This window comes from Mobula hypostoma, chromosome 2, assembly GCF_963921235.1.
Source record: "Mobula hypostoma chromosome 2, sMobHyp1.1, whole genome shotgun sequence".
Taxonomy (NCBI): Eukaryota; Metazoa; Chordata; class Chondrichthyes; order Myliobatiformes; family Myliobatidae; genus Mobula; species Mobula hypostoma.
In genome coordinates, this window is record NC_086098.1 from 220,343,182 (window position 1) to 220,358,911 (window position 15,730).

A 15,730-nucleotide genomic window follows, 5' to 3' on the forward strand; every position below is an offset into this window, starting at 1 on the left:
ATTGCAATATGGCTGATTTATTATCCCAATCAACCCCTGCTTTAAATATACCCAGTGACCTGGTCTCCAGAAGCATTTGTGGCAATGGATTCTACAAATTCGCTACTGTCTGGCCAAAGAAATTCCTCATCTTCTCTGTTCTAAAGGGACGTCCTTTTATTCTGATGTACCCTCTGGTCCTAGACACCCCCATTATAAGGAACGTCTTCTCTGTCTCCACTCTGTCTAGGTCTTTCAATGTTCAATAGATTTCAATGAGATCCCCCTTCATTCTTCTAAACTCCAGCAGTTACAGGCCCGGAGCCTGCCAATACATTAACCATTTCATTCCCAGGGACATTCTCGTGAACCTCCTCTGGACCCTCTCCAATGCCATCTCATCCTCTCTGTGATAAGGAGCCCACAATTGCTCATAATACTACAAAGGATAGGACCTTTGGTCAAACATAAATGGACTGCCATGTAGAATCATCACTTCAGAGCATTTAACATGACTGAAACAGGACTTTGTGAATCTGGCACTGTTCACTGGATTCATCTGGGGCTTCTCAAGCAGACGCTCTCCTGCCTATTCCTTGGGACCCCATCTCACAAAGCACAAGCACCATCCCCGACTGACTATCTGCTCGTCTCCAGCTCACACCCCTGCAGCTCTGATCTCCCAGTCCGACACCCCATGGTTCACCCAGCCTGACTCTCATTGAACAAACCGCTTGCCAGCTCTCTGCGTGCAGACGGCTTGCTGCGTCTAAGTGCTGTCACTCAGTTTCTGCACACAGATCTGTGACTGAAAAGCAAGGGTTCAAAATCTCTGCTATAGAGTTTGAGCAAGACAACTTCCAACAATGGTCTATTCACATCTACTACATGTACATTTTATATCTTATTCTTATAAAGCACTTTCATCCTTTGGCTATCCATATTTAACTAAAATGTAAGTTAATATATATTCGGTGGCCACTATATTATGTACCTCCTGCACCTCATAAAGTGGCCATTGAGTGTGCGTTCATAGTCTTCTGCTGCTGTAGCCCGACTACTTGAAGGTTAAATGTGTTATGTGTTCAGAGATGCTCTTCTGCACCCTATTGTTGTAACATGAGGTTATTTGAGTTACTGTTCCCTTCCTGTCAACTTGAAGCAGTCTGGCCATTCTCCTCAGACCTCTCTCATTAACAAGGCATTTTTTCCCCTGTCCTCTGTAATTAACAAGGCATTTTTTTGTTTATCACTTATTTCTCTGTAAGCTCTAGAGACTGCTGTGTATGAAAATCCCAGGAGATCAGCAATGTTTACTACCCTGATGGCATCAACAATTATTCCACGGTTAAAGTTACTTAGATCACATTTCTTCCCCGTTCTGATGTTTGGTCTGAACAACAACTAAACCCCTTGACTATGTCTGCATGCTTTTATACATTGAATTGCTACTAAATGATTGAGTGATTATATATTTGCATTTACAACCAGGTGTACAGGTATACTGAATAAAGTAGCCACAAGTGTATATATGCATTTTGTACCTTGTTCTTAACCATCTCATGGACATCCACAATAAGTTAAAATACAAGTGAATACACAAGGAAGCTTTACTCTAAATTTTTTTTATTGCAGGAAGGAGGTTGGAGATCTGGGTCTGGTTATTGTTGTGGATGCCAGAAAACGGCCACTGAATCCTGTGTTATTTAAGGCTTTTGGATTAATGCAGGTGAGCAAGAGTGGACATCCCTACACCATATTGATATTTTTAATGATGTGAGCCTCGTTCTGATAAATGTACTGAATTGCCACATGTGGGAAGACACACTCAGCATGTCCATCCAAAAATGATGCATTGCTTGTTATTATGCATATACTTTGACTTATGGTTCAGAGCTCCCTACTCTTGTACAAAGAAGTCAGCACAGTAACCAGAACAAGGCCTCACTCTCACTTGAAGAAATTCAAAGCACTTCACAAGCCTGCTTGATAAATTCAATTTTGCCTAGGAAAAGGACTGTGTTCTTAACAACTATCTACTGCCTTTACGTACCTGTAATCATGGCGCTGCGCCCTTTATCCATTTATTGAAACATATTGTTTACCCAAGAGTCATCTCACCTTTTCTTCGGCTTCTAAGGCTTAAACAATGAGGAATATTTCTAAGTTGAAAATGGGATCTAAATCAATGATTCATCAATCATGGATTCTGTGGTCAATTCAGCTTGAACATTTCCATGTTATGGTTTTCACCAAATGATCTTTTCTATAAGCTTACCACATTAACAGTATTAAAATAACCATTCTAGTTAGCCCCCATCGGTCTATTACTTCAGTCGCTATACTGCACTGTAAACACTAACAAAACACTTCTTATAATGCCTTCTACATTGTAAATACATATTAGTACATACGTATTTATCTAAATTTTATCCCACATTTATACTTTAACTTCTAACTATTTTTATATAATTCTTTATCCTCTATCATTGTTGAATGTCACACCAACATACCACAACACATTCCTAAAACATGTAAATATATATGGCAAATAAAGTTGATCCTCGACCCTTAACTAAAACACAATTACAATGTACATAAAGTAAAATTTGTATGTGGACTAGACCCTGTTCTCTTGTCTTCTGGTCTTCACTGAGTGTGGGGTGAAGGGGGAGAAGAAAAATCCCTTGATTAAATGTTACCCTCTCTCTCTAAACTGGATTGCAGAAGTAGAGTATACATGCATATCTTGCTGCTCCAGCTAGAGGAAATATATATATTGCACAGCAAAACAAGCTAAAGGCTAGATCTAGCACCTCTGGAATGATAGAGAAGGGCTGGACTTGCTGCAACCTTTAAACGATGGCAACAGTTTTATTTCAGATTAACAGAGGTTGACCATACAGGTGTGATAGATGAACAGAGCGTGATGTGACACAAGGTATGGGTAGAGCGTCTCTGATGAGCAAACATTTATAGAGATTGTAGTTCCGGAGAGTAGGAGACCATCAAAATTTGATGTTTAAGTTGTGCAGTCGAAATCTGAAGTGGCACTAGAACTCTCAACCTTTCCAAAACTGAATATGCGTTCACTATAAAAATCAATTTCTGGAGAAGTCAGCCGGTTGAGCAGCAGCTGTGGAGGCAAAGGGACACTCAGCATTTTGAACTGAGATCCTGTGTTAGACTGAGAGATGATCGCCAGTATATCAGAGTGAGGGGGAGGCCGGCTGGCGACAAGTGGGGCAGCTGAGGGAAGGGTGGTAGGTAGATGGAGCCAGGTGGGAGAAGGGCTAGGAGAGCAGAGCCAAGACCAAAGAAACCCAGGCTGATAGTTACATGTGTGCTGGCAGATGGAACCACGTTGAAGAAGGTGATGAGTATGGATGATGTAGTGAGGAGAGGGATGGAAGAGATGTACAAAGGGAGACTTTGGGTGGGCAGGTGGGAGTAGGAACGGAACGCAGAGAATGGGGGGAGAAGGAGAAAATGGAACTGTCAACGTTAATATCATTAAGCTGTAAACTACCCAAGTTCCCAACCCTTTTTATGTCATTGACCAAGGGGACCGTGGATCCCAGATTGGGAACCCTGTGCTAGTCTGTGTTTGGTCTCAATGCAGCACTGGAGAACGTTGAGAACAGACGGGTCAGTATGGGAATTGAAATGACAGGCATTTGGAAGCTTAGGACCAGAAGGCATAGGAGCAGAATTGGGCCATTCAGCCCATTCAATCATATTTCTTTTGTTACTCCCTGGTCCTCACTTGTTTGGAGGAAGTGGGTGCATTCAGGCAGTGGAGAAGATATATGTGAGATCCCAATTCCTTAGGGCAGAGGGGAAGCAATGAAGAATAAGGTGGACATTTTAGAAGTTTGGTAGTGTAAAGCCTCATCTTGAGAAGAGTTGAGGAAACAGAGGACCTCAAGGAAGGGGCGTCCTTACAGAACACAGGGTGGGAGGAGCTATGGCACAGGTGGGAGGAGCTATGGTCAGTGCCATTGAAGGATTAAAGTCTGTCACGAGCCTTGTGGCTCATCAGGCCGGTGCTTATGCCGGTTTCAGTGGCGTGAAGCGTCTGAGAATACGAAACTCCCCCCACCCCCCTGGATAGGATGCCAGTCTATCGCCAGTACCCATTCTCAGCTGGGTAGACTGGAGCATTGTGTTGTTAAGTGCCTTGCTCAAGGACACACACGCTGCCTCGGCCGAGGCTCGAACCCATGACCTGCAGATCGCTAGTCCAACACCCTAACCACTTGGCCACATGCAACTCAATCATTGAAGGAGTCTGTAGGTTTATTGTAGAAGTTCATGTTTAGTTTGTCTCCTGAGATGGAGACAGAGATTCAGCAAAGGAAGAGAAGTACCAGAAACAGGCCAAGTGAAGTAACGGACAGGATGGAAGCTGGCAGTGAAGGTGCAGAGGGTGCTGATGAATGCTGAGATAATTTATTCCTTTTACCAGCCCAGCATGATAGCTTTGCTATAATGACTACATGAATCTTGGATGACATGCATATTTACCTTCCAGATGTTAAATAAAGTAGGCTCATTTAAGAATGTAGATTCTTGATGCCTGATATCCCTGTGCTCCATGGACATGTTGATCTATATTTAAACCTTGGAACTGGAATTGGTTTATTATTGTCACGTGTATTGAGATCCAGTAAAAAGCACAGTATGCAGAGATTGGTGGGGTGGAAGGTGAGGACCAGGGGAGCTCCATCCCTGTTCTGTCTGAAGGGAGGTGAGGCTTGCAGGAAATGGAGAGGTGTGTAAGGGCCTCATTCCAGAGAGGAAACCACAAGAAATAAGGAGGATGTACTATTCATACATCTGTATTTTGCACTATTACTTTTTAATGCATATTTTGTATTTTTTCATACCTCAATGCTTACATTTTATATTTTAAAGTATATATTTCTGATTGAACAGCCTTACAACAATAATTTCATTCAGGATAAATAAAGTTTTATCTTATCTTATATGTCCACCATTCTATAGTCCTGCATGCTATTCATACAGATCAAATCATAACACGGTGCATTAAGGTAAAACAATTATAGAATGCAGAATAAAGCATTCAGAACAAGTGCAGTTCAGGTAAACAATAAGGTGCAGGATCATAATGATTGGGTTGTGAAATCAAAAGTCCATCATATTATACCAGTGAACCATTCAATAACCTTACAACAGAAGCTTTCCTTGAGCTTGGTGGTATGTGCTTTCAGGCTTTCGTATCTTCTCACAATGGAAACGGGATGAATGGGGTCTTTGATTATGCTGAGTGCTTTAGTTAACCTTAACAAAGATCTCCACTCCATTTAGAAAATAATTATGGGAATATCCAGGCTACTTTTGAGTTTGGTTGTCACCTGAACTGTGGGATCTAATATAATTGGTTAATTTATATGTAGAGTGCAGATGTTTTGGCTATTTCAATGACATTGCTGGTTTATTCTGCAGGAACGTGCCCCCCACTCCATTCACTGTGTACTGATATTGACAGATAAAGAAGCAACTCACAAGCTGGAGAAATGTCCAGGAATATCAGTAAGTGTCCTCTATAAGAAGACTCTTAATCAAAATGATACTTATTTTTTCTAGCAACACACACAAAATGCTGGTAGAATGCAGCAGGCCAGACAGCATTTTTTGTGTGTTGCTTGAATTTGCGGCATCTGCAGATTTCCTCGTGTTTGCTGATTTATTCTAGTTAGACTTGTTTTATTAATATGTTATGCTTTCCCACTTCTATGTCAAATGTGTGCTGGCCTTTACTCATGCAATAGATGCTGTTAGTCTCACTGAATATTGTCTGGCAAGGCATATTTGTCAGAGGAGAAAATTCTCCCATTTTATTCAAAGCAAGGCTGAGTTGGTAGCATGAGCCCTTTAGATCCAGCTTTTTCCAATCCACTGCACAGGGTTGGAAAATGCTGTAGAGGGCAGTAAACTCAGCCAGTTCCATCATGGGCACTGACCTCCCCAACATCGAGAACATTTTCAAAAGACAATGCATATATACATGTCTGCACATATACGTGTGCATAATTTTTTTGTTGTAATTCATAGTATTTTTTTATGTATTACACTGTAATGCTGCTGCAAAACAACAGATTTCATGACATATGACAGTGATAATAAACCAGATTCTGATTCTGTTTTTGGGATCAAGTTCCACTCCATGGACCTGAACACAAAACTCCTAGACAGACACTGCAGGGCAGGACTAGGGGTTATATTCTATAGGAGGTAAAGACCTAGACATTTCGTAGCAAAGTGATTATGATGGTTTCTGGGTTATTTTGCACTAAGCTGGAAATTAAAATCGGCAATCATGAGCTTATTGGGCTCAGTCATTTTCCACAAAGACATATTGCTGTGAGGGGATAGATTATGTAGCCGTGAAATGTTTCTGTTATTCGGAATGCTGTACCTCACCAGGTTTTAGTAGTGCTGCCTGATTTATTTAAAGAGGAAGATCCCAGTGTTCCACTGAGAACTTATTTCAGGTAGATTCATCCCTCCTCATTTACAAACCCGCTCTTCTTCACCTCCAGCCAATGATCTTGTCTCTTTTTAACTCTATAAATCTGAAAAAAAACCTTTGGTATCCTCTTTTATATTATTGGCTTGCTAATCTTCATATTTCATCTTTTCTCACCTTATTGCTTTGTTGGTTGCCTTGTGTAGCTTTTTAAAATCTTCCCAATGTTCTAATTTCCCACTCATTTTTCTATATTATATGTCCCCTCTTTTGCTTTTATACTCTCTTTAACTTCCACTGAATGGAATGACAGGCATTTGGAAGCTTAGGACCAGAAGGCATAGGAGCAGAATTGGGCCATTCAGCCCATTCAATCATATTTCTTTTGTTACTCCCTGGTCCTCACTTGTTTGGAGGAAGTGGGTAACTTCCACTGTCAGCCATTGTTGCCTCATCCACCCTATTGAATTCTACTTGTTAGGGATGAACCAATTCTGAATTTTCTAAATTATCCCAAGAAACTCCATCCATTGTGGCTCTACTGTCATCCCTGTTGGTGTCCCTTTCCAATCAACTTTTCCGGCACATTTCTCATGCCTTTGTAGTTACCTTTAATACTGTTACATCCATTTTAGCTTCTCCCTCTCAAATTGCAATCTCATCCTGGTAGAAAGTCCTACAGATTTTGCTTGCTTGTTAAATCTGTCTCTGCTCGCGACAAATGAGATCTCAAACTCAGCGGCTATTGTACCGTATATGATTACAGCCTCCTAAGGGTTCCTTTACCTAGAGCTTCCAGGTCAAATCTGGTTTAATATACAACACCGAATCCAGAATTGTCTTATCCTTAGTGGGTTGAACCACTAGCTGCTGCAAAAAGCCATCTCATAGGCATTCTACAAATTTCCTCTCTTTGGATGCAACACCTACCAGACTTTCCCAGTCTACCCGCATTTTGAAATCCCCCATAACTATCACAACATTGACCTTTTTACATGTCTTTTCTATCTCTTATTGCGATTTGTACCCCACATACTGGCAACTGTTCTGAATCCTGTATATAACTCATAACAGGGTCTTTTTATCCTTGCAGTTTCTGAACTCTACCCATAAGTATTCTGCATCTAAGGATTTGATTTAATTTTTACCAGCAAAGCCACCCCACCCCATCTGCCCTCTTGCCTGTCCTTTCAACACAATGTGTATCTTCGGATGTTAATCTCCCACCTGTGATATGTCAACCACTATCTGCAATGCCCACAACATCAAACTTGACAATTTCTGCTGCAAGATCATGTACCTCGTTTCATATACTGCATGCGTTAAAATATAACATTTTCAGTCCTTTATTCACCACCCTTCTTTTCAATTTTGTCTCCCTGTTAACTGAAGTTAATTTCTTATCCCCCTCTTAAGTTTTTGTCTTATTCTTTATTCCATAGACGTCTCCTTCACTCTTCTTTCCTTTTACTTTATCCATACTTTTCCAAGCAGATGACCCCCCCCCGACTATTTAGTTGAAAGCCCTATTTCACTGCCATAGTTTTATGATTTGCCAGTGCCCTTGTCCCAAAATGGTTCCATTGGAACAGTTCCCTATTTCCCCAATACTAGCACTGATGTCCCACAAATTCAAACCCACTTCTCCCACACCAGTCTTTGAGCTATACATTTAACTCTAATCTTACTAGAGATTAGCACTATCGGGTAAGAATCCAAAGCTCTTTCCTTTGCATTTTAACTTAGTCCCTGCCTGCTTAAATTCCCTCAGCAAAACCTTTTCCTTGTTCTTCCTACATCATTGGTACGCACGCAGACCATAACAACTAGATCTTTCCCCTCCCACTCCAAATTCCTCTGGAGGTCAGATGAGATGTTGCAAGCATGCAACACAACTTTTGGGGCTCTCGATCCTTGTGACAGAGAACTGTTTCTATTCCCCTGACTGTACTATCTCCAACTACAACTAATTGTTTCTTCTCTCACCCTCTTGAATGACTTCCTGGACCACGGTGCCATGATTGAATGACTCATGCTTCCTACATTCCCCACTCTCATCTTCACCGGGAGGAACAATCTGAGACTTGCTGTGCAAGCTCGAGGGCTGAGGCTCCTCCAGCACCAACTCTTGGACCACCACCCCCCCACCCCCCCCCCCGCCTGTATCACTTGCAGTTACACCCCTTTCTTCTTTGGCCACAGACTAAATTTAAAGTAGTTAATCTAATGGGTGTGACTCCCTCCTAAAACACAGTGTCCTGGTAACTCTCCGCTCTCCCTGATGCATCTAACTTCAGGTCATTAATTTTGAGCCTGAGCAGATGCGGTTACCAGGAACCACAATGGGATCCTAACCAGCTCCTACATTGTGCAGCTATAAATCATCACCTGATCTAGCATCCCTATTTTATTAAGATCCTTTTAGTTATCTATTACATATCTTTAAAATAAGATTTTTTTAACCTGCTATTCACCAAAACCTCTCAAGCTAAAGCTTTAGACCTCAGATCCTAGACTCCTACACTGGCCCAACCTCAGAATGGCTGCTCTACTTAAACCTAACTTATTTTATTGACCCTTGCTTGTTAAATCTGGAGCTACTCTTGACAAATAATGGCACCCACAATCTCAATTCCGGTAGAAAGTCCTACAGATTTTGCTTGCTTGTTAAATCTGTCTCTGCTCGCGACAAATGAGATCTCAAACTCAGCGGAAAAGGGAACGGATATTGGTGTGACCTTTCTCTGAACTTTGAAAGTGTCAAGTAAATGGATCTTAAGAAATCATTGAATTATTATGGTACAGAAGAAGGTCATTAGCCTACTCAAGTCTATCTTAGCATCTGTTGGAGAAAACTGCTGGGACTTGCTAATTGAAAAATGGTGAAAACTATTTTCCTCTTCATGGATCTGTGCAATGGTATCGGTCTGATAGATTAAAGAAATCATTTCAAATATAAGACAGTTGTGTTCTGCAATGTGATGCCAGCTTTTGAATGGATAACAAATTGTAAAATGCATGTTGTCTTTTTTTCTTTAAACAGCTGGAAATTTTGACATCCTTGAAAACACTGCATAAGTTCATTGACAGCCATCAACTGACTGAAAACCTAGAGGGGACTTTCCCTTACAGTCACTCTGAATGGATTCAGTTTCGTATGGTGAGTAATGGGTCTCACGCCTTTGAGAAAGATCACTGTTTAAGTAGAAAACAGCAATATGCATTGGGTTGCATTTCGGCTCAAAGCCTAATAGAAGCACATTAATAAACAACTTTTCTTCCGATGGAAGTTGGAAGCTGAGTTACACAGGAGGTATTTGTGTTTGCTCTTGTTCAAGTGTGTTATCTGGCATTTATTGAGGCATAGCCCTTACCTGCTGTTGGTCTGCGTATGTTCAGAAGTTGTCCAGTCCTAACAATACACAGATTTCTTTATTATTAGTGTGGTAATGAGTCAAATGTATGAAAGAAGGTTGGCCAGTAATGACACAGTTGAAAGTGTTTGAATCTTGGTGGCATCTCTGAAGAGCTTTTGGAATGATACCTGGAAGCTGTGATAACTGATCTTCAAAAGCCACAGCCATGTTTCCATCAGAGGTGACTATGGTTTGATTCTTGGACAGGGGGTTTCCCTCTGGACAGAATGCAAATTTAACCTTTATTATTTAGAAATACAGCCTTATTGTTTTCAACAATCATTGCTGAACACCATGTCCCTGCCCCCACCTAAATCTCTTTTAGCTCAACCTAGCGGTAGATCTTGTGGATGTGAGTCAGGTGATCTGCACTTGGTACACCACTCAGGCTCATTTCCCCAAGCAATACTGAGGAAGACAAGTAATATCTGAGTGTTGCCACTCAGCCAGAGATTAAATTGAACACACAAACAAATGAGAGATTAAGTTGATGACTTTTCTCCAGAATATAAAGGGAGACAATTTTTTTTAATCTTTTAATTTTATTTAGATATATGTCATGATAACAGGCTCTTCTAGCCCAATTACACCCATGTGACCTACTAACCCATATGTCATTGGAATGTGGGAGGAAACCAGAGCACCCAGAGGAAACCCACATAGCCACGGGGAAAACGTACAAACTCCTTTTAGATAGCCGTGGAATTGAACCCATATTGTTGGTGCTATAGCAGCATTAGACTGGCCACTATATTACCAAGCAGCCCCTAATAAATTACATTTACTGAATGTAAAAAATAACATTTAAAAGACATTTAGACAAGTACGCAGATAAGATGTGTTTTGAGAATTATGGAAAAAGACTGGTGAGTGAGACTAGCTTGGTGAACACCGTGGTTAGCATGGGTGAGTTGGGCTGAAGGGCCTGTTTCCAAGCTTGTATTATTTTATAACTATGAGTTAGAGATGTATAAGGGACATCAGGAGCAGCTTCTTCACTCAATGATTTGGAATGAACTGCCAGAAATAGAGGTTGAGGTGGGTATATAAACAACATTTAAAAACACACTAAATATGTCCATGTGCCAGCTGGTAACATGGTATCAGCACCAATCTTCAAGACAAATGGTCCCAGGTTCAAATCTGGCCAGGCCCTTGCACACTTTCCATCCATGCTGGGATGAGCATTGTGCTAGTGACTTGGACTCGTAAAAAACAGACAAATGCTAAGAAAATATCAAAAAGTGACACCCAATGCATCACAATGCACAAAAAGGAACAACAAGAAGATATGTCCGTGGATTGGAGATGTTTAGAGGGCTATGGGCCAACCACGGACAAATGGGACCAGCTCACTGAGCAATACAGTCAGCATGGATGAGTTGGGCTGAAAGGCCTGTTTCCATGCTATGACTGGGCAGCTGGCCATGAGAGCCTGGGGAGCTCTCCTGATACTCCGATCAGCTCTTTCACTCCTCCATTTGGGTAGTCCTCAAGAAGAGTCTTCAGCCTCAAACTTCAACTGTCTTTCTCCTTCCATGGATGCTGTCGGACTTTCTGAGTATTTCTAGCACTTTCGTTTTTTAAGACAGAACATACAGCTCATGACCAGACCAGTCTTGTGCTGAGCCAATTACAGTAGTAATCAACGCAACTAAATTAATTCCCTCTGCCTACACAATGTTCATCTCCTTCCATTTCCTGTGCATCCATGTGCCTATCTAAGAACCTATTGAACGCAGCTATCATATTCGCCTCCACCACCACCCCAGGCAGAGCATTCCAGGTTTAATTTTGGGTTTCCAGCATCTGCAGTTTTTTTTATTGATCTTCCATACACAGGTTAACAGGCATGGATTACACGGGTGGCATGACGTGGCTATACAGTGTATTTCAACTATATTTAATGCAGAATTCCCTGGAAGCTAAATACTCACATAGTTACCGAGGATAAGAAGGCCATCAACTGACATCATTGTTACCTTCACTAAGGTTTTGCGAATTAGGTGTGGCTCTCTATAGAACAATCTAGTGGGTCCATTTCCCTCTTCTGTTCCTCGCATCTTGAAATTAAGTCCCTCAATTTCCAACTTCCTTTTCATCTTTGCTTTCACCACTCCTACAGAATCAATCTCCAGGTCATTACCTGGAACTTATCTGCTGAATATGGTGGACAGGCACATAGCATCATACAAATGTATAAGCAACATTCTCAAGAGAAAAATAAATTGAACATAATTGTGCTGAAAGCTGTGTTCTTGCATTAAACCATCCAGTCAAATCTATTTTCCCAATATTTGTCACTTTTGGCACTTTTGTCACTTGAGTCCTGTGTCCTCATGAAAAATCCAAATGTAATATTTTGACGCAAAAGCTATTATTTATTGAACACACTGACCACTTTAAAAACAAATGGAAATTCAGCAATCTTTTGCATCAGAAGGTGAACTATAACTCTACAGTATTGAGATTAAACTATGATGCTGCCAAGTGTTCCAATTACACTGCACTAAATGCAACAGTTTGCATGAATAAATATTTATTGAACAAACTAACTACAGGTCAATGGAATGGACCCCTTTTTGATTAATATCGGTACAAATGCTCAGTAACATACCCTAGTGCCAAAATCTTCAGGACAACAGTGGCCGATGTCACCGTTGCAGCATGTTGAACTCTCAACAATCAGTTTGAGTAAACATTTCCCAGAAAATGCATCACCATTGTTTTCTCCACCATAAATCATACTGAAATTCTTCAAGTTTTTTTTGCAGGAAGAAATCAAACAATGTGGAGCAGCAAGTAAAGGTGAAGGTTAGGGATGGAAACAAAGACATGCATGGATTTAATGCATAAATTATTAGTGTGAGAAATAGTTGAAAATGAGTTTGTAGCCCTACAGGAAATTCGTCTCCTGTTTATACTGTTATTGACAGCTTGACAACAGCTTTTCACTAAAAGAGAAAATCTGCAGATGCTGGAAATCCAGGCAACACACACAAAATTCTGGAGGAACTCAGCAGGCCAGTCAATATTGTTACGTACCCCGTAACTGGGTTGCCAAACCAGCAGAAATGGATCACTCAGTTGGAGTCTGGAGTACTAGAACTAAGAAAGTTTTATTAAAGAAACAAGCAACACAGTAATCGAAAGGATAATAAATGCAACAGTTCAGTGATGATAAACACACATGTGCACAGAAGTAAGATAACAGCATCAATCAAGCTCTATCGTTGTCTAGGGGTAAATGACCAATTTCAAAATGACTCAAAGTCCAGTCCAGTTAGTAGTTCAGTTCACAGTAATCGTTGCCATGGCGATGGACAAGGTGGGGGAAGAGAGACATAGAATAGGAACAACTGATCATTCAGAACGGCTTCACTCACAGACCAGCGGGATGGCTCACAAGCAACTTTTGGGCGGGTCCTTGGTGATGTCACCTGAGGTCACCGACTGTGACCCCTCCTCCAGATGCGGTCGATCCTCTGCAGTGAACCCGGCACCCAGGCAAGGGCGGACACACACCGGGTTCCCGCTGATCGTACCTTTCCACCCTTGTCGTTGTCTGGCACTTCTCACCCACTCGTGAGAGGCGCACCGCTTCCAGGGTCTCGTTACCTCGGGTGGCGTGTGTGTCTGTTTTAGCGAACCTGTCCCTTTTTATCCCCCTGCTGGGGCATCGCCTGTCCATCACTTCAAACAGTTCAAGGTTCAAAGGGGGAGCCGCTCCAGACAGCTCTCTCTCCCACATTCCTTCATTACACATCTCCAGACGCTGCTCCATTGTTCCTTATCTCTCCTTCCCCTGAGGGCAGGTGGCAGACCAACTGCTGATGCCACTGATGCTAGCCCAGGCCAGCAAACATCTTAATTTTATGTGTATTCTCGTAACACTTCCCCCCTTTAAGGATTTTTACCGGGAGGTAAAAATTACAAACATGACTACATTATCGGATACATACACAATATACATCTTTAACAGTTATTTAGCTAATACAGAGAATTTGAAGCTGTCAACACCTTGACAGACAGTCATCACATTTTCTGTTCCTTTTACACGTGTTATTAATAATCCCTTAGACCAGGCTCCAACTCAGCAAACTTCATAGTGGCCAAAAACACTGATGAATTGCGACCAATGTAACCTCTCATTTGGCTTTGTCCCGGACCACAACAACAAGGGTCGTCCCATTCCGACTCAATTTTCTCTCGCAAGGGCTTAGTAGGAGGGGGACGGGTATTGACCGCAGAGTTATTGCAAAACTTCCTGCAGTACCCCACCATCTCCAAAAGCCTTCTGAGGGCCCTCTTGTCTGTCGGGGTTGGGAGGTCAGCGATAGCCTGCACTGTAGCTTGCATCGCTGCCAGCTGCCCCTGTGTCACCACAATTCCCAGGTAGGTGACCCTCGTGTGGCCAAATTCATTTTTTTCAAGGTTCACTATCAAACTGGCTTCAGACAGCCGTATTAAATTGCGAATACACACCTCTGTGTTCATCAGCCCTTTAGTCACTGAATTACTCAAAAAATATGGGTGTTGTTTACTTGGCTGCCCTATTGTAACCACAATCACCCAACGTCCCAGTTCTTTGCATTTCCTCGGGACAATCAAACACATGGGTGTGAGTCGTTTAATTACTCCTTCGGGGATTAAGGGAGAGACCTTATCAGTAGACCTGGCCAAAACAATAGCCTTCTCCCATCTGACCGATCCCATCCTAATCTTTTCAAAATGGTTTTTTTCTCTTAGCAGGGGGCCCCTAGCTTCATTGATTTCCACGCTAACACCGACTAGGTTTGTTAGCATATCAAAAGCCAGTGACCGTCTCAGTTCGCGTCGGTCATGATCAATAACATTTTTCCCCCTGGGCAGCCGGTAAATCTCTTTCATGATTCCACCAACTGTTTCCTCCAGCACTGCAAAATGTCCACCGGGGGGTACCTCGTGGGCCATGTTAAAAACCTCATCCCCATAACTCTTTTGCACCACCCCCCACTCCTCATCTGCGGATGCTGTACTTGATTTCCCTTTCTTCCTTAGCACTTCCTCATCCGCACAATAGCTTGTCAAGGCTGTGTCAGAGAGAGCGGTCTCTGCCAAAACCATCAGCCCCTCGTCTCGCTCCTGCGTCTGCACAAATTCTTTCCTGGCTACTGCTACGTCTGTCCCAGCTCCCTCACTACCACTTATCTCACTACACCCTGTCTCATACAAGGTTGGTAGAAATGTTTCAGCTAAATTCACCATCGCGGGCGGGGCCTCCATGCTGGCAGGCTGACCCGTCAATCTCACGACTGGGAACACGATTCCTCCGGCGATGTCATTACCGAGCAAGACTTCCACGTCTTTCATCGGTAATTCGGGCCTCACCCCGATCGTGACTAGTCCAGAGACCAGGTTGCTCTGTAAATGTATCTGGTGCAAAGGGACTGACTCTGTCCCTTCCCCAACACCTTTGACCTCTACCTCCCCAGTCTGGGTCTCTGAGCTAAACTCTAATACACTCTTCAGTATTAGTGACTGACACGCTCCCGTGTCTCTCCAGATCCGCACTGGAACTGGTTTTAACCTCTCCTTCACTGACACCAATCCGGCCGAGATAAACCTCTCGCGCCCTTCCTGGACTTTTTCAGACCTGTCCTTCCCTAGCGGTTCGCTTAACAGCTCAATACAGCCATTCAAAATTTCCGCTTTTCCTTTCCCCGTCTCCTTCCTTGGGGCAAAGCACCTGGACGCAAAGTGTCCGACTTTCCCACAATTATAACAGACGACCCCAGGAGACTTCCTACCAGACTGCTCCCGGTCTACCTTATCCTTTTCACTAGTCCCCGGCTTACTTTCT

The 15,730-nt window shown here is 42.4% G+C and overlaps 1 protein-coding gene across 7 annotated transcripts in view; it reads left to right on the top strand.

The window, feature by feature from the left end:
- The window catches only part of LOC134342864 (pleckstrin homology domain-containing family G member 4B-like), a 228,639-nt gene that overhangs the window by 132,237 nt on the left and 80,672 nt on the right, over window positions 1-15,730 (top strand). For all 7 annotated transcript variants that reach the window (XR_010017127.1, XM_063041518.1, XM_063041517.1 and 4 more), the window contains 3 exons: window positions 1,615-1,708; window positions 5,449-5,535; window positions 9,516-9,632. Coding sequence is in view for 6 of the 7 variants with exons in the window: in XM_063041518.1 (XP_062897588.1) it covers window positions 1,615-1,708; window positions 5,449-5,535; window positions 9,516-9,632 (298 nt within the window). In the remaining variant the exon portion in view is untranslated. The remainder of the gene's footprint in view (window positions 1-1,614; window positions 1,709-5,448; window positions 5,536-9,515; window positions 9,633-15,730) is intronic.